General features: G+C 44.4%; 1 protein-coding gene across 35 annotated transcripts in view; it reads right to left on the bottom strand.

The window, feature by feature from the left end:
- Sgip1 (SH3GL interacting endocytic adaptor 1) overlaps positions 1–26,851 on the bottom strand; it is a 194,846-nt gene that overhangs the window by 91,674 nt on the left and 76,321 nt on the right. For 9 of the 35 annotated variants that reach the window (XM_075946069.1, XM_075946073.1, XM_075946090.1 and 6 more), the window contains 4 exons: positions 16,044–16,107; positions 8,554–8,578; positions 5,700–5,771; positions 1,970–2,026 (listed from right to left, as the gene is read on the bottom strand). In XM_075946069.1, coding sequence (XP_075802184.1) covers positions 1,970–2,026; positions 5,700–5,771; positions 8,554–8,578; positions 16,044–16,107 — 218 coding nt within the window. Of the gene's footprint in view, positions 1–1,969; positions 2,027–5,699; positions 5,772–7,482; positions 7,567–8,553; positions 8,579–16,043; positions 16,108–26,851 lie in introns of all 35 variants that reach the window. The other 26 variants (XM_075946078.1, XM_075946082.1, XM_075946083.1 and 23 more) reach the window with 7 other exon arrangements.

Genomic DNA, 26,851 nt, shown 5'->3' with positions numbered 1-26,851 from the left:
AAGAATAATTGAAAGGAAGTTGGGGACACATGAAAGGCTGGAGGCTGGAGAGACAAAGGTGGACATGATGTAAATACAGTACTCCTGTTTCAAATTTCAAAAAAAAAAGTTAAAAATGTATGTTATGTATGTTAGGTGGTTATTTTCCTCAAATGATGGAGAAATTGTTTTCCTTCTAGAATATTCTACTTAAGAATATAGACAAGTCTCTTATTTTAAGGGGCTGAGGATTTAGCTCTTGGAAGTGAATGCTAAGCAGTCTATGTTTAAATCTTTGTCCAAGGACATTGGAAGGACCTCAATCTGCTGTCAGCAAAAGAAAGTATTTCCAGTGCGTGTATCAGGTCTTCCCTAAGCCACAGACGGTGCCAAGCAATGTGGGCTACTGAAAGGCAAACTATTTGCCCTCAGGGAAATGAAAACACATTCTCCCAGGCAAAAATTATAAAGAAAAATAGCACAAGATAGCAATGTTAGGTGTTAAAAATGAGGGGACAGTTAGCTTAGTTTATAAGAAAAATGGGGGCTACTGGAGCCTTTCAGTGCAGATAAAGATGCAGGTGGGGGTCTCTCCACAGTGGTGAGAAGAGCCTGGGGTGAGATACCTTGGCAGGAACAGACATTGTGTGACTCAGGTGACAAAGGCTACAGTAGCAAGGATGATGGCTATACCGTGGGGATGGGGCTGATATCTGGGCAACAGTGACTGTGTGCTAGGGTGGGGGTTTAGTCTTGCTAGGGCTACTGAAGTTTCTTACAGTTAAACAGGCCAGGGACAGACTGACTGCTAAGGCAATTGGAGTCAGGAGAAAGGATGACTCATTTAAAATATGTGTATCAACTCAGGCATGATTGCTAAGGCTGTGTGTGCCTCGAGTTTTGGTGGTGGAATGGATGAACCAAGGACATTTGGAGGGACCGATGGTAAGTTCTTGGTGGCAGGAGGAGAAAGAGGAGAAAAGTTTCAAGAAGAGCTAAAGGTTCTACCTCCAGCCCTGGGAGATAGACTGCTAGATGAATCTAACAGCAAAAAGCTAACTCTTAGGGAAAAAGTTGGAAAAGAAAAACAAACAAACAGAAAACAAAACAGAGCAACAGTGGGCATAGCGAGGTTCATATTTCATGTCTTAGCTCCTATTATTAACGTGTGACACAGTCCACATGGCAATACTGAGCTCAATAACTCGAAAGTCAACTGAGCACCATCAGATAGCGTGTCCGCATCAGTCTGACTCGGTCCTGGACGCCATGTGGTTTGAGACTGTATCCTCAGCCAAGACGAAGGAAGGACAGTGTGGGCTACCCTGCTAAGGGTGGGATGGGGCGCAGCAGTGTGAGCTCTTTGAGGCAAAAATGACCTACACTGTATACATACATATACATATGATCAGAAATCTGCGGGTCATCCAGGCTGAATGACCTGACTGCTCGGCTGTGGTTAGTGAGGTGTACGGGAATGGTGAATGGAATTATGGGGGAACTTTAGATCACAGCCGGGATCTACGTCCACTCCCTGAGAATCAACCGACTATCACGTGACCTGGGAAAAGTTCATACCCTCCAGCTCTGAGCACGTAATCCAGGCTCAGCAGTTAACTTACTAGCCTCCACATTCAAAGCTGCTTACAAAGAGAATCACCTAGATTTGACCTGAGAAAAAGTATTTTTGGATACAACTGCGGCCTTGGTACATTCCTGAGATGTGCAAGCAATTAGCCCAGGGTCCTCACAACAGCGGCACCAGACAGGTGCTGCACTGACTATTATGGGTCACATAACAGCGAGTACCTAGAGGGCCAGGTATCATAGCCAGGTTTGATAGACTTTAGTGCTATGACTCACTGCATCTTAAACACGGCAGACACTTCTAAAAGAAATGTAGTTTTACACGTATTTCTACGTCCTCTTAGGTATCTAAGTGCATACAATATCAATTTATTCCAATGGTTGTAAACATGCTCATACTTACATATCTTTCCCAATCAATTTCTGCATAAAATCCATTTGGTGCCCCATTGCTTTTTTTCTGTAATAAATTTGAAGATAAATTTAGAAGGGAAATATTTGAATGAAAAACAAACAAGCAAAACAAAACAAAACAAAACCGACACCACAGGAGAAAATCGCCTAAGTCTTATCTGTACTTAGAATGAGCTATCAAAATCCAGCACCGGAAAGACAGGTTGGAGCATCCTATGGTAAAAAGCACATTGGTGTAACTGGGTGGTGAAGCAGTTGCCATGGCGCTGAATGAGAAGCTGTAAACCAGGCATGGGGGCACGCATAGGTAGCCGTCCAGATTTTACCCGTGACGGACTTGGAGGGTTTACATTGTGATTTAACTTTATAGATCTTGAGAATTAAAATCATACATAGGAATTTTAAAGGGAAGCCTTTGACATCTGTGTTGCTGACATATAAATAATTCCAATATACCTGAGCATTCAGCCGAGTAAGTAATTACTTATTTTTTTTTTTACCACTGACTCAATTGATAAAATATAAATGGAATCGGCTTTAGATTAGTTCATTCAGCTCCTGGTCACTGGAAATCATGCTGCTCTTCTTCCCAAGTGACCCCTCTTAGCAGATTATGAAAACAGAATTTGAAGATTAACGGGCCTCTCTTTTCGTGTGTCCTGTGCCTCCACTCGCAACACGCTATTGCAAGAAGAAAGGAAATGAGCATGGCTCTGCTTCTTATCTGAGTTTTATTTTGGCTCACGGTAGAATTGTGACATAGGAACACAAGTACTTGACTGAGGATGTGTTGCCCTCTGGGAGAATATTAATAAGCATCTCTATTTTGTCGGACAAAAGCACAAACGAGGTTAGCGACGAAAGGTCGACTCAACAACATTCTTGCACTTAGCACACAAAATGATGCTATGTCATCGAGCAGACTTTGGAACCGCACGTCTGGTGAGCCATAGGGTTGGAGGACAGGGCCACGTGCATTACAGTATAGCCGGCAATCCACGTTGACAAACAGGAGGGAGCTCTTCGCATATGCACAGAGGATTAATAGAAAACCCAGAACCATCAATATCCATGAACACTTACGGAATGTTGCCTGGGTATTCTAAGAACAAGCCATGGCTCAGTGAGGGGCATAGTTCATGAGGCATAAGTGATGTGCTTTCCCCTTGCTACTGAATATCACTGCAACCAGGAACGTGGGGCCTATGCTGATCAAATCATCTCCCCATTTATTACAAAGATGACTTATATGCAGGCATCATTTCGGTCTTCCCACAGGACTGCCTTCGCGAGGTTTGAGCTTCAGTGGCTGTCTGCACAGTATGTCAAAGGCCTCTCAAACCTGTCTCATGAGCTCTGCCTGTGTGCACTACAATGCCATTGTTGAAAACATGGTCAACTTAATGTGTCAATAATCTCTCCTGCCTCCTATTTTTATAGATGTACTCCCTGCTTCATTAATAGGTCTGTGTATGTTTTTACTGCAAGATGCTTCAACTCCTTAGAAAGCATATATAACCAAGTTCAACAGAAAACTGACTTACACTAATAGGGAATCAAATAAACTAAACTGACTCCAGAGACACAAACCCATGGATATTGTTTTCAGTGTAACACTGCCATCAATCTGCTTTCTAGTTTCTAAATTCTTCCATACAAAGTATTGTTATTATAAACTCGAAGAAATTAGGTAAATTAATGAATTCACAGTTTGTCTAGTTCTACAGCTTTCTTCTCTGTTAATACTCTCTGTGGTTAAAGTTCCTCAAATTCAAGATATTCTACATGTTCAGATAAATATATTTATATATATATATACATATATATGTATGTGTTAGTATAGATATATTTTTTTCTTGACAACATATATCCAACACTTGCATAAAGAATATACTAAATTTCTATATTTGGGTCTAGTAAATACTTCCTTATTTCTATGGACACCAATGGAAGATTGAAACAAAGGAAAAGAAAACCTTAAAAATTTGTTTATTTTATGACAAGCATTTTAAAAACAAATACTTAATTCAAACAACAGATTGTAACAATACATTCTTTTTGTCAGATACTCAGCACTCCAGACACACACACACACACACACACACACACACACACACACACACAAACACACGGGTGTGCATGTACACACATGCACCCATGCAACTCTATTAGAAAGACTGGCGATTCGTTTTCCTTCATGCTCATTTACTCCAACAAATACCTTTTGTTTCACACATGAACACGACCACGTTAAAGGTCAGCCAGGTTTTAACTGGGACTCTTCTGGTTAAGCACAAGGGAAAGTCATTCTTGTCTTTAGAGACTGAACCAGGCACAGCTCAGAGCTGGTGGCTGTCCCTGCTTTCAGCAGAAGACTTCAAAGCAGGGAGGGACGTGGTGAGGACACACTGGACAGCCAGCGGGACCTAAAGCTGCAGTGAGCCCCAACTTCCACGGAAACCTAAACACTGATTATTTTTACTTCGTGGAATCTGACTGATATACTTTCCCTCTATTGTTTCTCTTTTCTAAAATTCTATATCTAGTATAACTTTTATAACCTGAATTTTTGTACTGAACGGACATTCATGGGGAGATCACCTTGTTTTAATAGGCATTTTACTTTAGCTATCATACCACCTTCAGATAACGCAGTGAGCTAGACCAGCGGTTCTCACCCTGTGGGTCCCCGACCCATGTAGGGGATCAAAGAACTCTTTCACAGGGGCGCCATATCAGATATCCTGCATATCAGATATTTACATTATGATTCACAACAGTAGCAAAATTATAGTTATGAAGTAGCAAAATAATTTTATGATTGGGGGTCACCATTACATGAGGAACTGAATTAAAGCGTCATAGTCTTAGGAAGGCTGAGAACCACTGAGCTAGATCAATGTTTGCAATCATGATTTTTCTCAATTATACATTCAACAGTTCTATGTTTCCACTGGGAATGGCCCTGTTTTATGTGAGGTCATTTTACAGCTACATAATGATCTTAAAAATATGTGATGTACTGTCAAAATATTATCTTCTCTTCTCCTAAGTAGATGTAAATCATGTTGGAAACAATCTTACAAGACAGCACTGGCCACTGGAACACCCTGTAAAGAGGAAAACACCCTCTGGGTTGCTCCGTTCACAGCTACTAAATAAGAGTGGCTAGTCAATATTTGAAACCAAGTGAGACCAAGGGGCTGAATTTTAGTTAAATAGCTTTTTAGAGCTCCATAGTTGGAGTTAATGCAAAGTCTGACCCAAAATCAGCATCCTTGACTCTAGATTTCTTGGTTAAGATTACCAGTTTCCACAAGGGACGGTCCTGCCAAACTCCTGATATTATTGCTACAGATGGTACTTAACTTTACCAAGATCAATCCAACTCAAATTTCATGTTGACAATTATATTACAGTCAAAGTCATCTTTACAGACAACAAATTCTTTTAAAAACCTGAGACACTGAAATCCCTGTCCTTTGTCTAAGACAAAAGACGATGCAAACCTTGAGGCTTGCTCTTTCTTTAAAAGAGAAGCTAGACACCAATCCGCACATGAAGTCGTTAGGGTTGATTTGAAACCCACACCTGGGTAGGAATTTGCAGTTACCTTGCTGAATAAGTAGTGCTATCGGGCTTTCCAGATTCGAGGTGGGGATTTTACTCACTGTTTCTACAACCCCTCGGAAATTTTAAACTAAAATCTGTGTCCTTACCGACGCTTTCTTGCCTCCTTCCCGCGCACACTCTGCTTTGCTATGGTAGGGTGGCTCGTGTGGGCTGGGCTGCTGGAATTGATTGTGTTCATGTAGAAAAAAGTTGTTAAAGGATATCTGTTTCTCCTTCGAGACATATATAAAGAATCACATGGAGTCAGCAAACATATCACAGTCGAGACAACCTCTAGACCAAATTGTGCAGCCTGCCCAGCATGGCAGGGCTCTGTAAGCAAAGAGCAGACTTTGGGGCCCCCTAAAGGAGGCTCTATTCAGCAGGCCACTTTGGCTAAGCCAAGAGAGAAAGGAAGATGCTGGGAGAGGGCCAGGGCACCAGGGGCCATTTGGGTCCTCGTTCAGAGGGCACTTAGCCTACGAATACAGAACAGACACCTAGACGATACGGAAAGGGACTGGGCCATTTCTGATTGCATCGCAAATCTACGAAAGGAACACGTAGCTCCTCTCTTTTGCGCTTGTTGAAGCCTTTTGAAAGGCCAACAGAGACCCACAGGGCACATAGAGGACAGTTCCAGACCCGTGTCCTTTCCTGTCTGCATGTTTAGAGACGAGCAGAACAGCTCTCACAGCCTGGGACTCTGACCCTGGTACCCCAGCGTATTTGTGGAGAATCGGCACTGTTTAGGGAAAGTTCAGGACCAATTAGAGTTTGTCTCTGGGTTAGAATGGGTTCTCACACACAGTTACCTGAGGTCTAGACATTGTGACAAACAGGTCTGCCCATGATGGATGGGTGTACATTTAGCTGGTGAGTAGCAAAACACATCCACCTTCATACCATGCAGCCCGGCCACGCAGCCTCATCAGTGATGGGCTCCATCAGGCGCTGAGGAACTGAAATTAAGTACCGCTACATGGAAGTGTTGGCACCAACACTTTGGGTACCAATTTCTTTATTGCTGACAGCACCTGTAGCTTGGAGATTCATATGAGTGAAAGTGTCAACACAAACCCTGGGCCTCGAAATGGCAGGCAGTAGCTTGCAAGGGGCCTCAAACAGATCCAAGTGGTTTCAGTCCATAGATCCAAGGTCTTAAAAAACTCATTTTGAGTTCAGAAAAAAAAATTCAGGCTGAGACGTCTACAGACCAATAACAGAGATATTCACTTTAGCCCATAGCATTGGGCTTCAGAATTTGGTGGCCAAGTGTTTGGGAGAAATTTGAACATTTTCCAAAGAACTTGCCTCTGGCTAATAAATTCCATTTTTTTCCCCGTGTTGTTGAGAAAATGCACTTATTTTGAATTGAATGTGGCCTTTTTCCAAAATAGGTCTTGTGTTATTTCTGGAAGAAATGAAATTAAATAACTCCTCTTTCTTATCAACACATATTTATGGCATTTCTAACTAACAATGGGGATGACACAACTGATAATTAAGTGATTTTTACAGGACTTGGGATGGCTCGAGGAAGGCTCGAGGAGACCTACATGGCATTGGGCCCATGTCTGCAGAGAATTGTACATGGTCATCTTCAACATCAGGTGCCATGGTACAGAATCCAGTAGATGTGTAAGCTGGGGCTCCTCAGAAGAACAGAGACCAGAGAGGTAGCAACAGGGCCTCAGAGACAATGAGCAGGGGGTCGGAGAAAGAAAAAAAAAAAGACAAGACAGAGAGTGGGAGAATGAGAAAAGCCAGGAGTAGCATCCAGGAAAGGCCGAGGAGATGACGGAGCCTGGTGAAGGTGTGGGCAGAAAGACAGAGGACCCGGGGAGAGGACCCAGCCAGAAGCAGAGAAGACACAGAAGCAGAGAGTACCTGAGACAGAGTTAAGGAGAGGGCTCTGAGCCAGAAGCAAGAGGTGAGGAGAAGCTGGGTCTTCTGGGCCTTTTTGTTCCCCTGCTGGATAGAGCCTGGATTATAGAGGGCCCCAAAGTCTGACCAATTTCATTCTACGTTTTCAGAAGCATTTCATAGCGAGAATCACATGAATGCAAAAGGTACCCCAAAGCCGAAACCTCCTAAGTCAGGTGCAAGAGAAAAACTCCCGCTGTGGCTGCAATTAGCGCCCCATTAGGTACACTGCATACGGAACAGTTTTTCAAAATATATATTTTTAACCGAGGGTTTATTTTAGCTCTCACTCTGGCCCAGGGAGTTTAATGTGTGTCCATTCCCCCTCGATGACAGCTGTTGTTTAGAACCTTCTGAATAGGCAGCTGATTAGATGGGAAGGGAAAGTCATTTCAGAAGCCAGGGTAGACTCGGACGTGGACCGTTCCGAGCTGGCATACCCCGGACCTCTTTACAAACCAAAAAATCTGGCAGCCAGCTTGGAGACACTTCCTGCTAAATTGAAAACCAGTGGGTGCATTTTTTCTCCTCCAGGCGGTAAATTTCAGGCACATGAAGTTTCAAGACCACTCCCTATTTCTGAATTTAATATAGGAAATGTATTTGCGGCCCAGCTCCTCAAGGGGAAAGTTTTATTGGGAAGCAGTTCCTCTACAACGGTGGTGCCACTGGAGAACTTTCTCCCATAATGAGCTTTATATCACTGAGCTGGAGATGAAACAGCAGTCAGTGAGCGCAGCCCCTGTAGTAGCTCTCTGGCTTTGGATCTGCCATCTCTGCGGCTAGTCTGCTTGTAGGCTCTGGCGCTGGGTTTTAGGTAAGCACAATAGATAAAGTCTAACTGGACGAGGACCACACTGATTTCTCATGTATGCTTACTAGAGAGAATGAAAATAGTTGGGCTTTTGAGAATTCCTGCAAGGGAGAGGGCAGGAGGGAGGTAAAAAGGAGGCGGGAGAAACTGGCCTTTGGGATACCTAAGTATAGCATATACTGAGGTGAGATCCTGCTGATAAGGGTCATTGAAATACTTACCATCCCATCTCGATCTGGGGAGCCTCTGTAACAGAAAAGAAATGGATAGCTATTACGAAAACGAACCATTCCTGCTGCAGTGACGACAGAACACAGTAAGAACTCTTAGCCGTTATCTTCTGCCGCCCTGTGTTCCCTCTGCAGTAAACCCAGCAGACGAAACAAAAACTACCAAGCCGAGCCACCTCTGAGTGTGGGGTAGGCACAGGTGTGTCAGGAGGGAAACCCTCATCCAGAACTGAACTCCAAAGGCACAAACTGGCAGTGCCGGACCATGACCCACATATCTCATCAGAGTCTGGTCCATCCATTCTTTTTTGAAAGATTTATTCTATTTTAAATTACGTGCATAGGTGCATGCCTGTCTGGGGGCATGTGCGAATGTGAACACACGTGCTCGTAGAGGCCAGAGAGGGGGTCGGGTCCCCGGGAACCGGAGTTACAGACAGTTGTAAGCCACCTGACATTAGTGCTGGGACTGAATTTAGTTCTCTGCAAGAGTATACTCACTCAGCTGCTGAGGAAGCTTTCCAATTTCCTCGGCCATTCTTGCTGGCTCCACTTAAAGGATCTATCTATCTATCTATCTATCTATCTATCTATCTATCTATCTATCTATCTATCTATCTACAGACAGATGTATACTCCTTTAGCTATGATCCTGATGTCTTTCATGAGGTAAAGCTTTTTTTTTTTCTGGTAGTTTTCAACCAATTTGAGAACCTGTATCTTCTTCTGTACTTCTGTATTATCTTTCAGTGATAGGACAGGAGGTGGAGGTGGGAATTGTGCTAAGTGGCACCCTCTGCTGCTGAATTCCAGATCAGCGGTTCTATGGTGGTGTCATGCTGGGGTGCTCTGAGAGCAAGGGCTTCAGAGTGAGGGGCATCTGGAGGTTCAGATGTCACCATTTCTATGTTCTGTCACCTTGGGCTCCTTATCTACCCTGATTGGCACAAAAAGTGAAAAAGTACTAGCTCCTGGCAGCTGCTGAGAATTCAAAAGTGCTGATCCTCATCCACGGACATTTCTTCACCGGGAACACAAACTGTCTGCTCACAGCTACGCTGCATGGTAGAACACTGTAAGGAAGTTGTTTTTGTTACAGCAGAACACAGGACTGACTAAGTGAGGGGAGATGTAGTGGTTTGAATGAGATGTCTTCCCATAGTCTCGGGTGTTTGAATACTTAGTGGAGCCCTTGGGGTAGGTTTAGGAGATGTTCTTGCCAAAGGAAGCTCATCACTGAGGGCGGGGCTTTGAGGGCTCCCTCCCCAGTGCTCTCTCTGCCTCTTGCTTTTGGTTCAAGATGTAAACCCACAGTTTCCTGCTCCTGCCACCTTTGCTCTGCCTTCATGAACACTAACTCTTGGAAACCATAGCTCTTTTGCAAGTTGCCTTGGTCACGGCAGTTTTTGAAATGTCACTAAGGCAGAGGGGGAAGCCAGAGGGTAGCCACTGTTATTACGTGGGAACACGGCTTTAATTCACAGTAAGGAACTTAAAAGTTACACGATTAGCAAGAACTAGATTTGATCTTGTTTTGTTCTGAGAGATTTATTTATTTTTATTTTATGTATAGGAGCATTTTGGTTCCATGTGCACGCCTAGTGCCTGTGGAAGGCAGATGATGGTTTTGAATCCCTTGGAACTGGAGTTACAGATGGTCGTGAATCTCCATGTGGGTGCTGGGAACTGAACCTGGGTCCTCTGGAAAAAACAGTCAGTGCTCTTAACTGCTGAGCGGTCTCTCCAGCTCTGGCCAGCCAAGTTGATGCTATTTAGAGTAATGTCATTACTGAGCAATGTCTAGAAATTCCTGTCATATTGTGGATGATGTTCTGGTGTGTTGGATTGTTAGGTGTTCTTTTCTTTCTCTCCTGTTGGGATTAGGGGCTTGCTGGTTTCCTGGATAGGGATGGTGAAGGAGTCCTCCTCCCTCTACTTCTATGCTCAACTTTATTCTTTCCTGTCCCCCTGGGGTTGGGACTATCTTTCCTCACCCTTTGCATTACAGTGCTTTGAGCTTCTTCTTTGGTGCTGGCATAGATGTCATGAATTGCCTTAGTGGGGCTGGTCTTCAAATGACCTTACTTCCCCATCAGTTTTAGAAGGATGCTTTGCTTGATATAGCAATCTCATTGGCAGTGATTTACTTTTGGGATTTGAAACTATCATTCTGTGCTTCCCTGGTTTTTAAAGAGTCGCCGATGAGAGAAGCAGTGTGAGAGTTTGTTGTGTTTGCCTTGTAGGGGTTAGTAGAATTATATATATATATATAATATTTGATATTATGTGATATATATGATATTTAGTGTGGTGTGTGTGTGTGTCTATGCAGGCAGAAGATTTTCTTTCTTCACTTATTTGCTGTCTGAGGCCTCTATGTGGCAACTGCTCCTGTTAAACAGTAAGAGCCTGGAACTTCTGACATTAGCTGCCCAGACCTTGTTGTCTGCCTCTGAGGAGTTATGTTAGAGTGGCTTGATTTCTCACACGCGTTCTGTTTCCTTGATCTCTTCTGTACATCTGCTGGGCTCTTGGTACTCCAGGGTTTGCTTTGCCCTTTGTGGCTTCTTGGCTGTATTTTATGGGCATCTTCTGAGCCACCTGTTTCGGCTTGCATTCCCCCTCATGACTACTTTTGGGGGGGAAGCAAACTGCATATACAGAAGTGACTGTTTACAGCAGTCTTGGTATTCATAGAGTAAAAAACAAAATAAACTAAAAACCAGAGCAGTTGGGTCCCCAATAAGGTCCCGAGACAGGGACACTAGGATGCTTGCAGTTTCTAGTATTTTAAGGTTACAAGAACTAACAGGAAGTCAAAGGGAAGATGTGGAAGGAGTGAGCAGGAGAGAGAGCAACAGCATGTGGGCTAGACGTGTGGGGAGCAATTAAGAAAATGCTGAAGAAGAGACACAGAAAAAGAGAACAGACACAAAAGCCTGTTCAGGCAGGATTTAGACTAAAAGAAACTAAAGAACGGAAAGAAATGTGAATCAAAGTAAAACAAGGAAAAATAAAATGAAATAGGAAATCTATCCCCAGTGTATGCTTCTTCCTGAGTGGGATGACATGGCGGCCCCCACCCCGTTGATAGCTCTTCCTTGTAGCCAGCTCTGCAGCAGGGAGTGGGTTGCTATTCTCAGTGATTCAAACAAATTCGGTGTCCTCCCTTGCTGAGGCAGCTTCTATGCTGGACACGGCTTCCTGTTGGAGTTCCCTAATGGGAGACTAGCCATCCAATTGCACCTCTTTCTGGTGTGCTGCGGGGAGCCTACTTTCCATTGGGGCATCCAGGAGGGGCATGAGTACAGGCCATGGAGGGCGTGCCCAGGCTTGTGTTTGCCTCTGCTGGGCATTATCTTCCCTTGAGGATCCAGCCTTTCCCCTGATGGAATGCCTGAGAATGCTGGGCAAGACTGCCTGGCTCCGCCTTCTTGTGTTCCCACACTGTGGCTCACCTTGGCGGAGGTGGGGGTGCTGCTTTCCCGTTAGCTCTCAGGCCAGTCACCTGAGGTGCTTATGGGAGATTTCAGTCTTTTATTTATTTATTTATTTATTTATTTATTTATTTATTAAAGATTTCTGCCTCCTCCCCGCCACCGCCTCCCATTTCCCTCCCCCTCCCCCGATCAAGTCCCCCTCCCTCATCAGCCCAAAGAGCAATCAGGGTTCCCTGCTCTGTGGGAAGTCCAAGGACCACCCACCTCCGTTCAGGTCTAGTAAGGTGAACATCCAAACTGCCTAGGCTTCCACAGAGCAGTAGGATCAAAACCCATTGCCATTGTTCTTGAGTTCTCAGTAGTCCTCATTGTCCACTATGGTCAGTGAGTCTGGTTTTATCCCATGTTTTTTCAGACCTGGGCCAGCTGGCCTTGGTGAGTTCCCGATAGAACATCCCCATTGTCTCAGTGTGTGGGTGCACCCCTCGCGGTCCTGAGTTCCTTGCTCGTGCTCTCTATCCGTCTGCTCCTGATTTCAGTCTTAGGCGTCCATTCCACACTTCCGATGGCTCTCCCATAGGCAGCACTGACATGGACTCTCTCCAGCCATAGTCTATTGAGATCTTGGCCATGACTTTGCTTCCCATCCTTTCTCTCTCCAACTTGCCGGTCCCAGGAGGCTGTCAAGCAGGGACCAGCACCTTGCGGTGTGTTACTGACCCCAGGTGAGTAGCAGCAGTTCTATAGGTCTGGGTGCTGGTTGGTGGCTGCTCCAGGTCGCTTCCCCATGGGGAGACTCTGTGGATCTCATCATGTCTTGCGTCTTCCTATGCAGTGCTATGCTTTCTTTCAGTCCGTACTCCAGCTGCCCCATGGCTCCCTCTGTGTATTTCTGATGTTCCTCTGTTCCTTCTCTCTCAGGAATCGACGGATTCGTCTCCTTCACCGGGTCACACAGAGGCAGCTGTGAATTCACCATTTTTGCACAATGCCAAATTTATTTAGCAATCTGTAGGAAAACCAACGTCTTGGACCTGTATTTCATTTTAATAAGTTTTTCCTTTTTTGAAAGTGACAGATCCATTGTATTGGATGAGTTCTATTTTAAACCTTGTCATTCAAAATGGATGTGTGACCTCTAGTTTTAAAGGTTTGTTTCTTGTCCCGACTGCCATTTCTCTTTGACTCTCTGTCTGGGTCACAGTCTTTCTCATCTCTACCTTTTTTCAGAGCATGGTTCTCTTCTCGGCTTTGTTTCTTCATAGCCTTCAGCAAGTTGCTAACCCCACCTGGCATAGAGTTCTCATCTTTAGAAGTGAGATATTGTCACCAAACTTATTGAATTATGTGAGAACGAAGGACACTGGTGCAGCTGAATATTCTGCCACTTAGCCCAGACTCCCTCCCTTCCCCTCTCTATCAGCCCCTGTAATGATGATCAAATCAGGAAGCTCTGGTTCTTAAACCCACTCTCTCTGAGAAGGTTCAATCAGCTGGAGTCGATGCTGGCTGCTACGCTAGCTGGGTTGCTTAGCAACCCTGCACCAGTTGCAACCATCCTGGAAAAGCTTCCTGGAAAAGGATCGCATCAACCAGGTCTCAATGGTTGCAGGCTGACATAGGCATTAGCTAAAGCAAACTGGCAAAGCTCTCTTGCTAACCCCTTCGTGTTTATGATTCCTTTTCCAAGGATGATGCGTGACCCAATTAGAGAGCAGGGGTTCACAAGAAACAAAAGCTTTCCTGAGACAATGTGTCCTTTAACTGTCACTGTTGGGGGGACCAGTTTACACTTAATTTGCTCTCCTGTCAGTAATTTGGCAATCAGATGAGAAGTTAAGGAAAGGCACTTGGGAATCTATAAAGTAATGCCTCGTTAGAAGACCGCAGGAGACACGGGGCATCCGAGGCGAAGGCATGAGGAATAACTTACTTCTATAGACTTGGCGATGGAAAAGAAGTGGTTTGGCTACATGCAAATTAGCCTAGCCTGCCCTGAGGCTCATTACCCCCCCCCCCAAGAGAGATCCTTTCTCAGACATCCCAAGTCCCTGGTACAGCTATGGAGAGGGCTTCACAGCAACACACTTGGCTTCCGCTGTGATGTTCCTCTAAGATGCTTCCTACAATGCCCCACATAACACATGACCCAATGGAACTGTCGGCCCGCGTGGCTGACAGCCTCACCCGTTCAGTGTCTGGCCTCCTAGAGAACGTGGACTTCACCTAATAGAAAGCTCACTGCCACAGGGGAGGAAACTAAGGCCCACATAAAGGACTGCATAACTTTCAAGGTCTTAAGACTCTTGGCTGAACTGGGGCAAGAAGACAGGTATTCAAAGAGAGGGAAGCATTTATTTTGGTGGTTAGAATTTAGAAAATGGCAAATTTATCAAGAAGCGAGGCAAGTTATTTGATGCTCAGAAAAATATTCTTAACTTAATACTTTAGAAACCCCTCCAGGATGGCAGTAAATATAATCACCAAAAGAAGAAACACAACTATGAAGACATCTAGCAACTAGACAGAAAGATAATCGTTCTCAATTCTTCACATCCTTGGCTTACATTTCAGGGGTTCAAGGTGACGCACTGCTAAGGATGGAAGGCTTAGAATTTAAGGCCTTTCCTAGTTGACCTCCTCTACTTTCCATCCTTGTCTCTGGTTCACACGCACACTCTCTGTCCATTTGCTCTGTCCTGAATGCCTGCCAGATTTCCCACCTCCCTGCTTTTACTTTTGCTGTTTTGTTTGAAAGACATTGTCTCATCTTTTAGGGGTCCGGACTCAAGGCCCTTCTGCCATGAAGCATCAGGCCGAATGTGCACTTTCTTACCTTCAACTTCCCATCAAATTCCATCTGAATTAATTGCCATTTTAATTACTATCAGCCTATACCAGTGAGACTAGAAACAGCTGACATTAAATGGGAAGGAGCCCAGTAGGCACGTTCCATGTTGCCTCGTTTAGTCGTAGGAAAGACTTCTTAATTTGTGTAAGTCTTCATTGATTGAGTTATATATTCTTGCATGGAAGGACACGAGAAGATGCTAAGCTCCCTATGATAAGATTCATATTTAGTGAAAATGTGGCTGATTAAATAAAACAGCTAAAGATGAAAATAATTCATTTCTTTCAGCTGTGGGCACAATTGTTATTTTCCTGGTTGTTCTGTTTCAGGCATGCTGGATGAAGAAGGATCTTCCTGGGGTTCCATTTTGATACAGGGCAGGCCATCCCAGACCTGCATTTTTTTTTTCAGCCAACAGTAGCTGGTCCCCGGTTCTCTCCTCACACCGAGCAAGGGCTGCGATCCTATGTTCTTGACAACTGAACCACATGTATGATGTTACCTGTACAACTTGAAAATGCATCTAAGATTTTGTGTCCAGGCCAGCTTCTGAATGAACATTCACTACGGTTAAATAAGAACACAGGGGGATGAACATGTTCCATTACTAACTCTTCGGGGGCACGCAGGGAATTCATTTTCTTGAGTATGACCATTCAACTGCATCAAAGCGTCCACAGTTGTTTGGGGCATTGGTTTCTTACTGAGGATTTTGTCCATTCTGTTGGTTTTACAGTTCTGCCTGCCCAATCCTGGGACCTCAAGAGTGAGCTTTGGGTGCCACCTAGGGCACGCTTGTGGGTTGGGCTAGAGAGAACCTGCCTTTACCAGTGATCACGTTATTCTCTTGGGTCAGGGCATGCTGATAAATCCAGAAGTGCACTAGGCGTTTGTAGCCTCGACAAATGTAATAGCCACATCTTCTGCCTCTCTGCGTGAAGTAACGGGTTAGATAGGAAAAAAAGCACATGATAAAAAAAAAAATGAACACACAATGAAAAATCTCAACCCTTCAAAAGCACAGGTCTAAGAAGTATTTGTGCTGAACACTGGTAGTTGACACGGAAGTGGGGAAAGCGCAGAGAAACAAATACATGCTATCAAGAGGCTTTGGGTCACGCATTAAGCGCCAGATACAGCAGGGTCTTAGCCAGAAGCTCGCCCAGAGACGCAGACTCTAAAGTACTTACGTAGAGTCAGTGTCTTTCTCTTTCTTCCGTATTCCAAAGGCCTTCCTTGTACGTTTTTTCAGTCCTGTGGGAAGATGGCAAAGGGTCAGAAAGCAGTCGGCAGCACAGGTGATTATTGTTTCCCGGAAGGGGCAGCCAGGCCTGGTGAACTCTACTGCACACACGACTCCGGAGCCAGAGGCCGGGGACTTCAAATTCAATGCCCTTACTTTGCTACTGAGTGATTTCAAGACCAGTTTGGGCACCTTTGTGAAACCATGTCTCAAAGATAAAAAAAAAAAAAAAAAAAAAAAAAAGGTAAAGAAATAGAAGAAGAAAAAAAAGACTAGGGGTATTAGGGGTATGACTCAGTGGTTGAGCACCTGCCTAGCACAGACCAGGCCCTGGAGCAGTGGTTCTCAACCTTCCTAAAACTGAGGCCCTTTAATATAACTTCTCGTGTTGTGGTGACCACCAACCATAAAATTATTTTCATCGCTACTCCATGGCTGCCACTGGCTACCATTATGAATCGTCATGTAAATACTTGTGTTTTCTGATGGTCTTAGACGACCCCTGTGAAAGGGTCATTTGACCCCCAAGGAGTCGCAAGGCATAGGGGTTTAATCTCCAGTCCTGAAAAGAAAAGGGAAAGTTGCTGCACAAAGCTGTTAACTTTGTGTATTCAGAGAGCAGTGTCCGCAGATGTCTATGCATGCGAATATGCGAATATGATTCACTATTGAAGCTCCCACAGGTGTCTGTGAAGGCCGCGGCAGGGGAAGCTCTTAGACTCATAGGCAACATAAGGATGCGGTAACTGGGAAATATCACAGGCTTTTCTTAGATGATGGCTACGTATCGGGAAGATCAAGACTTTGCCAAGAAACTGAATCACAGCTTTAGAATAGCCATTTCCAGGGTGGATCTGTACTTGAGACGTGGTAATCCTAAAAGGCAGAGAGATGAGCCATACCAGGAGAGCCGTGCACACCCCTCTCCCCGTCTCTCTGTACTGCACTTCCATCTCGTCGTTAGCATGGGCAAGGCTGGACTATTAACTAGTCCCTGAGCACACCCCACACTGAGACTCCAGCATCTCTTCCTCGGGATCTTCATCTCCAGTTGAGATGCACTGCTTATGTTGCCAATACTCCAAGTTCCAATTCATCCGTGAAGGGCGGGCCCCAAAGCCATACACTGATAGGACCTATCAATCTGATTGATGCTCTTGTACGTGTTAATATATCAATGATGCCGCTCATCAGCTATTTCAGATTCTCTGATGATCGTGAGCCTTCCTAGCCTAGAAGCCAGGGCCGCCCGGTTTGCATGTGTGGCCCCTCCCCTCTGCCCGCCCATTTTACAGAGGTATCAGGTGACATTTGCTGATTAAAGTTATGTTCCAAGAAAGCACCATTCAGACAGCAGTGTGGCCAGAAAGTCCCTTTCTTCCATGCATATGAACTAAGCCCAGTCTGGGTCTTCCATTCTTGCTTGTCAAGGACCCGTGAGACCTCCCATGTCCTACGCATTCCCCATTGGTGTAGGAGGTTCTTCTGTTTGTGTTTCTTTCATTGGTTGAATAAAGAAACTGCCTTGGCCTTTTGATAGGGCAGAGTTGAGGTAGGCTGGGAGGACAGAACAGAATTCTGGGAGGAAGAAAGCAGAGACAGGCAGACGCCATGAATCTCTGGCCTGAGATGGACGTAGGTTAGAATCTTGCCGGTAAGCCACAGTCACGTGGTGATACACAGATTTAACAGAAATGGGTTAATCAAGATGTAAGAGTTAACCAATAAGAGGCTAGAGATAATGGGCCAGGCAGTGTTTTAATTAATACAATTTCTGTGTGGTTATTTTGGGGGTTAAGTTAGCCTGGCATCTCCCCTTACAACACCCCATGTCCTATGTGTTCCCGTCTCCTATGCAATCTGCAGATCACAAGTGGCTGGCTTTCTTATGTTGGCAAGTGCTGTCTTCCTATAGCAGATGCTTATGCAATCTGAACTGTAGGGAAAGCTGTGTTGAGAGAGAGAGAGAAGCCAACCACAAACCTGATATTGCTGGGCAGGGTGGCTTATCCCCATTATCTCAGCAGTTGGGAGGCTGAGACGGGGGATTGGTGGAAGTCTGAAGCCAGCCTGGACTACAGAGTGAGGCCCTTCCTCTAAAATAACAAAATGAAAAACCCCAACCAACCAACCAACCAAGCCAAAATATGGCCACTGAAGCTGCAAGATTTGTCTGGCAGGAAGAACAAGCAGAGAAGTAGACAGGATCGGGCATTTGCTATCGTCTTTCTCAAGGCCCGTGAGTCAGCCGAGACTCTGAGTCACTCATTAGCTGTCTCTAAGGATGCTACTCAAATATAGTTTCCAAAATGTCTCAGCGCAGCTCGATTTTTGCATTTAATATTCATTCTATTTAAGATGTTTAGGTCTTTAAAATGTCAATGCTCTTTTTAAAACTCATTCCCCACACAAAACTCTTCCCCATTCCTCGTCACATAATGAGTTTACAGGGGAACTGGCTGACATTTCAAACTATTCATAATATTTAGGAACGCTTGCCCCCACCCCATTCTGTTTCATTTTTCTTTGTTAAAATCCCTCTCCCCTCTCCACTCTGTCTTATTCCCCCACAGGAACAAATGCCATAGTTACATAACCATCATTTTCTTCTTACCCCTTACCCCAGGCTTCAGCTTCTTGCTGCTTCCAGTTTAGCTTTAGGTTCATGATGACTGCAGGACTCATGAGTCACTGCTGGTGACTTCAGGAGCACAGCAAAAACCCTCACTAACTCACATGCTCAAGTTCTTTACTCTGGTAACTCTACCTATAAGAGACGGCATGCCCTTGCAAACAGATCAGGAGTCACCCACAACTTTCAGACTCCTGTATCAGAAACAGAACTGTTACATCCCATTAACTCATTTGAGCAGCAGCCAATAGGAACCTATGTAGGTCATGATGGTCCCAAGTTATCTGTTTTCCAGGAAAAAGTGCACTGGCGCAGACTTGGGGGACGTAGAGTTTTATCCCAGCATCGTTTCTGGCTGCAGAGCTTGCTGTTGCTTCTGCTCTTTGGGTTTCAGTCGTGGGTTTATAACAAGCGATGATAAGAGAAGGAATCACACACTCTTATAATCCTATGTCACTGACTGTCCTGTTTCTAACACACAGAATATATGTACACACGGAATAGAGAAAAGAACATATAAGTATGTGACATTTCAGGAAGCAGTCAAATGTTAAAAAAGCATTAAAGAGTGGCCCCTCCATGCCGAGTGGAAAGACTCGAGAAGAGGAGGAGTATGCAAAGAAAGCAGGGCACAAGGCAAATTCCTCTACCTACTGACTTCCTTGCCCAGAACCCCTGTTAAGGTGGAAGAAGAGAACAGATTATGCACACACTTGTCCACCCCCATCTCAGCCCCTACAGTCATAGATGGAGTGGTGTTTGTTTTAAGAAATTATGTATGCTAAAATGGCCCAAGCAGAAAACTGGATGTTATATGCATTTTAGTTCAGCAGAAAAGAAACATAAGAGTCCAAGCCAGGCTATTTTGCAATGAGAGAGGGGGAAAAACATGAAAGAAACAAAGTACAATGTCTCAGAAGTTTCAGGCCTAAATAACTGCATATGCCAAACATCTCAATATCATACCTTTATTTAAAATGTTCTGAAATAATTTTTGGTGATTTTTTTCAAAAAAAGTTCCATTGTGATACTCCCCCATAGATAACAACAATGTTGTGTTGTGATAACAAAAGGAACACTTCTGGAAGCAGTGACAGATTTGTGACCTCCACTCTGTCCCTGTTTCCAGGAAAATTTGCAGAGAACAGGCACTTTCCTTTGTCAGGTATATGTGAAGCTTCTAGAAACACTTTACTCAGCTGCTAGCTCCTTTGATCTGGTCTCAGAAGCTCTGAGGGTAAATACCACGCTATTAGCACTCCACGGGAGTGAAGGACAGGGCTGGCTTAAAACCATTTGCTCAATGGTCTTAAAGAGGAGGCCTTTCAAATGCAAGGAAAGGAAAGTCTCAGAAAGCCTTGGTTTCACTTCTGTGTGATATCTGTCAACAGTGTGGTGATGAACAGTCTTTGTGACAAGCTAGAAACTGATCTGAACCAACATTTTCACTATAATGAGCATTGGTATTGATGCAAATTCCCACATCTGAATGTTTGGAAAAACATTACCTGGCATTTTATAGTTCTCTATATGTGGCAAAAATTCCAAAGTATTTTGTATGGGCTGTGGACGTGGCTCGGTGGATAAAGCCCTTGCTTTGCAGTTATGAGGTGTCTGAATCACCAGAACTCAACGTAAAGCCAGACACAGTGCTGTTCATCTAGGAGGCAGAGACAGGAGAATCCATGGAAACGTTGGGGCCATGAAGTTGCATAGGCTTTATAACCCATCTTTACTGGTAGCCTTTTAACTGGTCAAAGGATCCAAAATAAAATCATTTCTTTTATATTCACAGGGGAATTTGGAATGTGGTAATAACAAAGCAACCATCACCAGCGTAGCTTCAGTGTAGCTCCTGTCTGACAAACCTGCACCTGGGATATGGTCTGGGTCCTCCTGACTGTCACCTCTGTCACTGCAAGCAGAGTCTCTGGCTGATGGTTCCTGCCAAGATAAAGGCCAGGTACTTAGGATGGGGGCTTAGTCTTGGTATTAGTTGTATTTCTAACAGTCTTACTACTAATTTGATCTCAAGTTCCTGGTCCCTTGCCTTTACAGACAAGGTGGGCCGCTCTGCTCTCCAGGGCTATCAGGATTGCTATCAGTCCTTCCTCCTGTAGCAGAACCCAGCAACTCTGCTAAGGAAGCCGTCTGACTGTGCTGGATCTGTCTGATTCTGAATTGGGACTTTAACGGATGTCCCTTCCTCATACTGTGTTGTATCTTTGGAGGGTTCTTCAGGGGCTCTTGTTTCGGTGGCTCCTTCTGCTTCTTGCACTGGTCTGTGTGCACCAAACCTTCCTCCCAAGGCTCAGATTTGTAGGCTTCTTTCCCTCTAGAACTTCAGCGCCATTCATATGTGCCAAGGTCAGTTTCATCATACGTGAGGGTCTTTCTCTGTTTTCTAGCGCGAAGTTAACCTGGCTCACCTGGCTTGGGGCTCATGTTATCATTACTGTTGAAACAGAATGATTTGTTCCACTTTTGGGTCAAGACCTTGCATGCCCTCTATTTCTTTGTGCTTTCATGCTTGCTTTCCTTGCACCGTTTTCTGCACCAAAGACTCACTGGGACTTGGCTCTCCACCTCATGCCTGTTCACTGCCAGGCAGTGCTCTTGTATTCGAACAACCACAATGAAGCCTCCAACACTAACGGGGAGGGGAGGGGGGGCGTGGTGCTGTTTTGGTTTCTCCTGTGCAGAGTCTTAGGAAGTGCTGATCAAAAAGACACGTAATCGGATGAGTTACTGAGACTCTCTTGACCATTGTCCTGGTCGCACAGAGACACCCCCTGCAGGACTTACCACTTAGACGAGACACCACAAGGTGAGCAGACATTCTAACTGTCCCTTGTCTCGCAGGAGTCCCTGTAGCTCTTGTGCCCGTCATTGCCGAGCTGTCCTAGAGTTACATCATGTACTGAGCTACACTGTCCACTGGTATCTGTGTCATGTCCAACGTTGGTAAGTTTCTGTGTCTCCGGAGTCCACATCAGAGGCTTCTTCCAACCTTTTAGATACATAGCAGATGTTCTCCACATTAGGGGCACAGGGTGATGTTGCTCTCCATCTTGTTCTAGTTCAGTCCCGATGCCTGCATGATTTGTTGTCAAAATCCTCCTGTGAGGATTAGTAACCACTAGCTCGGTGTCATCTAAGTCATCCATTCTCTAGTGTTATTCTGAAGATTACACTAACACGGTTGTGAACATTAAGATTGTCTGAAGGTTTAGTCTTTGCACAAGTCTCTTCCCAGATCGTGGCTCTTCGGCACAACAGGTGCAGGTAGGAGCCATTTTAAAACTTGCTTTGCCCAGCCTGGGTGGAAGAGAAGACTCTGTGATTTGCGGTGGGCGCACTGTCATGTGGATCAGCATTTGCACCATCCACGGGTCAGGGGCCGGGAACCCCTTCCTGCTCTCCCCCTCAGACTACCTACAACAGCCAGAGATCGAGTCACCTCCTTTATCCTTAAACACATTCCTTTCGATGGATCACAGATTAAAAACAAGTGAGTCCTTTAAATGTTTTGTAAAATTGAATTTGAAACAGAAATTATTGTGCTGATTGGTGTTTTTTTTTTTCTGAAGCGCCTGCCACCTAATTAAAACAATCTGAACAACTTAAAACAGACGAGAACCTTCTTGCTGTAAGAGTATACACTAGGGGCGCTGGTAAAGAGAGGACCTAAATTCAATCTCTAGAACCCATGGGGGGAAAAAACTAAAACCCAAACCAAAAACAAAGACAAAAACAAGGAACAAGGAAAACAGAACAAGCCTGCCAGGCATGTTCTTGGGACCCTAGCTGAGGAGTTGAAGATGGGTGGATCCTGGGGGCTTATTGGAGAGAGAATCAAAAACCTGCACTGTCTGTTTTCATCTCTGAGTCTTCTCCACCCTGGATGGGAGGCATGAGGAGAAACTGCCTTCTAAAGACCTCCCTGTCAGACTGAGTCCTTGCTCCTCTTGTCCTAGGAAAATCTTTCTTAGCCTTTACAACTATTTTTGCCTTCTTATCAAAAATAATGTCCCCTCCAGTGTGATTTTTTTTGTAACAGAAAGACATTTCTAGGAAAGTTGAGCCGTGCATTAATTAAACATGAAGACTATATTTTCATGTTGAAATATCTGTGTGTTTCCCGGTAAAGAGAGGGAAGCTAATAAAGGTTGGCTAACTGGGTTATTTCTGTAACGAATGGGAATTTTCAGCTGGAGTCTTCATCAATGTCGAGGGTTGCTTCAAGGTGAATCACATGTAATGGAATTACTTATTTTCTGCATGAACCCAGGCCAAGCATTTAGTCTCAGTAATAAAAAACAGGCAAATTTAATTGCCCTGGGCATGATGCCTCATGCAGATGGCAACCTCAGCATGGTAATGTGTATTCATTGTGGTGGCTACTGTGTCTCAGGAAGAATGCAGGGGCCTTGCACATCAGCATCTCCTCTAAGGTTGGGAATTCCATGTAAATCCTCAGACAGGGTAGGGAAGTTCTCTTTCATAAAGTTAAATTCCCAGCCCTCCCTTCTGTTTTAAGTAAAAGCAGTTTCAATTCAGACTGTTTTCGCCTCCCAAAAATATTACCCCAATTCTTCAGGTCATTTAAGATAGTCCTTCCTATGATGTTTTGTTATTTCTGATTTCCAGGGCTTACTTACTACCTAGGACATGGGAAGTGTTTATTGGGAGGCAGCAGGAGTTGAGGCCAGTGTTCAGGAGTGTACAAGCTTGTGGCCGTCAGTTACATGTGTACTAGCTCATCTATACATTTGCATTTTTAACCAAAGGAATTATTCAAAGTTTGGTAGGCATGTCTTCACTGGTCTGAATGTTCTAGTTTGACATTTCAGTGATCAAAGGACTTTCCAGGGAACTCTGTACTTATTCAGTGCAAAGCCTGTTGACATGGCATTCTGAGCTAAGCCCATTGGGAAAGACCCCAATGACTATCCGACAGACAAGAACAAACAGCAGGTTCAAGTTCGGTATCTGGAAATGCACAGTGAGACACTGAAATGAAGACTCCCAAAGGCAACGAAGAACTTCAAGTGGCTAAAAAGGCTTTTTCCCCAGAGAGAAATATTTGACCTTTTAGTGACATAGAAGGACATGTTAGAGAAGTCACAGAAAACATTTGAGACCAAAGGTCAGATTTGCTGTGTCAGGGTTAATGGAACTGGGGAGGTGGGTGATCAGGATTGGAAGCAGGTGGACAACTTCTGATACGCTGTCAGGACAGCACCGAGACCCACCAGCAGCACGCTTAGCTGGGAAGGAAGTGGGAGCTGCCAGTCCCGACTTGGGTTCAACGCTCACCCTTGCTGCCTTCGGGAACAGGCTGCTGAATCTCTGAGTCTCCATCTTCTCAGCTAAGAATCACAAAGGGTTTTTGGAAGTTTTCAGTGCTGTAAGAAATCTGTGTAGAGATTGCACTGTACTGGACACCACTTCTGAGTGTTTATTTCTCTTTCTTATCTTGACATGTTGATAGTTGTTAAACAACTCAGGTATGCTAAATGACGACACACGGGCAATTCAACACCTGATTTACCACTGCCAGGAGCTCTGTAGCTTTATTTCTCTGGAAATAATTTTTAAAAGCAACAACCATTTGAAAACAACCTAAATTTTAAAAGTCTCAACCTTGCCTTGGTCACAACAATCATAACAAATACTCTCAAGTGATGCAGCCCCGTTAACAGTCAGCATAAGCAACGAGTGGGAAAAACGTTAAGGAATGTGTATTCCTGGATGAGCTAGAAAACCTAGCATGGATGAAGTCTCCAGCCTTGATTGCAACTTTTATTCATCAACCAGTCCTCGCACTGTGACCTTCAAGCCATCAAGTGTTACTCCCACAGACCAAGAGGCACTGTGCCAGGCATATGGCATTTTCTGCTTCTAGCTTTTCATCAGACACAGGCTCTTGGAGAGCAACACTTCAGATACTCACTTTATATGACTCCACCCACTAGAGCCTTGAGGAACAGAGCAGTTTCTTTTGTCTGTCTCTGTCCCTTCACATTCGTCGATTCTCCTCGGTCCCTGCAAACCTTCCCAACCCATCTGTGACACGCGACACGGAGGCAGCACTGATCTCTAAGGCTTTGCCTGGATAAATTCTGGTTTCAAGGCACAAACAGAAAAACTCATTGAATTATAACTCCTCAAATCTCTCCTTTTGAAAAAGCAAAAGCCAACTTTGTGCAAGTTAAAAAAAAAAAGAATCGAAAAGAAAGCAAACTGGGCACCAATGGAAAAGGATTCTGTAAGCCGTAGCCCATGGGCATTTCATCTAGAGTGGAAGGAGGCCCTTTGGTAGATCTAAGATGGATCATCATATTTACAACTTTATGCTTGGAAATAAATTTCTCAGAGGTCAGTTAAAAGTGGTTAAGTCTGTCTTACCCAGAAGGAAGCTGAGAGCAAAGGGAAATGTGGGATGAGATGCTACCACATTTTAAACATCCCGGGCTACTGGCCAGAGTTATTTAGGATGTATGAAGCTAACTTCTGAAAGGAAATGGGATTAGCTTACAAATTAGAAACCTAAGAGCATGGAACAATTCTTTAAGAAGATCAGCTGCCAGATAAATATGCACAGCGGTAAAACAAACAAACAAAAACATTTGAAAAGGAATTAAATAGGACTGGGGAGAGAGATGGCTGAGTGTCTGCTGTACAAGTGTGAGGTCACGGGTTCAATCCCCGGCACGGCATAATACCTCAGGGTGGTAGCCTGGGCGGCAGTTCTGGAGAGGCAGATACAGGTAGATGGTTAGTTGTTTTAGACTAAGCAGTGAGCCCTAGGTGAGACCTGTCTCAAAAACAAACAAACAAGGCCCCCAAACGAGGTAGATGGTTCTTAAGAAATGACACTTGAGGTTGCTATCTAGTGTACCTGCACATACATGTCCACTTGCACACATACATACATACATACACATGAGAGAGAGAGAGAGAGAGAGAGAGAGAGAGAGAGAGAGAGAGAGAGACTATACAATTGAGCTCTAAGCTATCTTGGGAGGCCTTAAAGATTTCCAGGACACATGTGGATTGACCCTGTTTTAAAGACTTATAACGAAAAGATCATTTTCCTCTATCCCCCCCCTTTGGTAACAAATCCCACGTGTGCAAAAATTTCTTACTGTCCTTTCATCTTGAATGGAAATTTCTGAAAGTTCTGAACCTTCTGGAAGGATGTAAAAGGGAAGTGAAGCAATGGGATATTTTAGGACAGGATGTTTACAACAGGAGACACAGCAGGATGTTCTAAGGGAGTATGACACACTCCATTCTGAAGGTATGAGACAGGAAGTAAATAACTCAAAATAGCTTCAGGAAGTCCCTGAAACTGACCAGATTCTCTAGGCTCCTCCCTTTCCAAGAGAATATAAGCAGTAATGGTTGTGACAGTCACTCTCAGACAAGCCCAGGTGCCTGGAAGAAGCATAAGCCGGCCTAGCATTCCAGAAGAAGCAGGCAGTAGATGGGTGACCTGGAAGAGACTCAGACCAACTGGATGCCCTCCAACATGCTAGGTGCCTGCAGGTTAGACAGTGTGCTCCTGGTCTCCAGCTTTCGTGAGCTGTCCCCCATGCTGGGGTGGGCTCTAGGGGTGTAGCTGTCAGTGAGTCATTTCTGCTCCTGTAAGGAACCTCTCACTCATATTCTGATAACTAAACTCAATAAAACTCATTGGTTCACGAAGAGGGCCTACGGCGGTATCTTCACGTTGGTCACTTCCCTGTGTGGACTAAGTGGACAGTCCCATCTTTCCAGGAACCACATAAAATGCCAATGTCAAGAAGCTACTCCTGTTGGATGCCATAAGCCCATGAAGTTACAATGAAAACCTGTTTTCTTGTGGTCTTCCAAGGAAATGGAACCTTTTTTCATAGGCATTCATATTTATTACTCTATCTTTTAGCATTTTCTTGGGTGAAATATTCTATATGTATAAATCTTGCATTATAGATATTGAAATACATGCATGTTATACTATCAATGATTATCTGATCCTATATCCATGTGTGTGTGTATGTATGTATACATAGTAATATAAGCGTGGAGTATGGGTAATCATTATCTGAAGATCTCTCCACCTTCTAAGTGGCTGA

The sequence above is a fragment of the Microtus pennsylvanicus genome, chromosome 13 (assembly GCF_037038515.1).
Source record: "Microtus pennsylvanicus isolate mMicPen1 chromosome 13, mMicPen1.hap1, whole genome shotgun sequence".
Lineage (NCBI taxonomy): Eukaryota > Metazoa > Chordata > Mammalia > Rodentia > Cricetidae > Microtus > Microtus pennsylvanicus.
The sequence above is the reverse complement of the archived record's forward strand: the minus strand, read 5'-3'. Positions and strand labels throughout refer to the sequence as shown.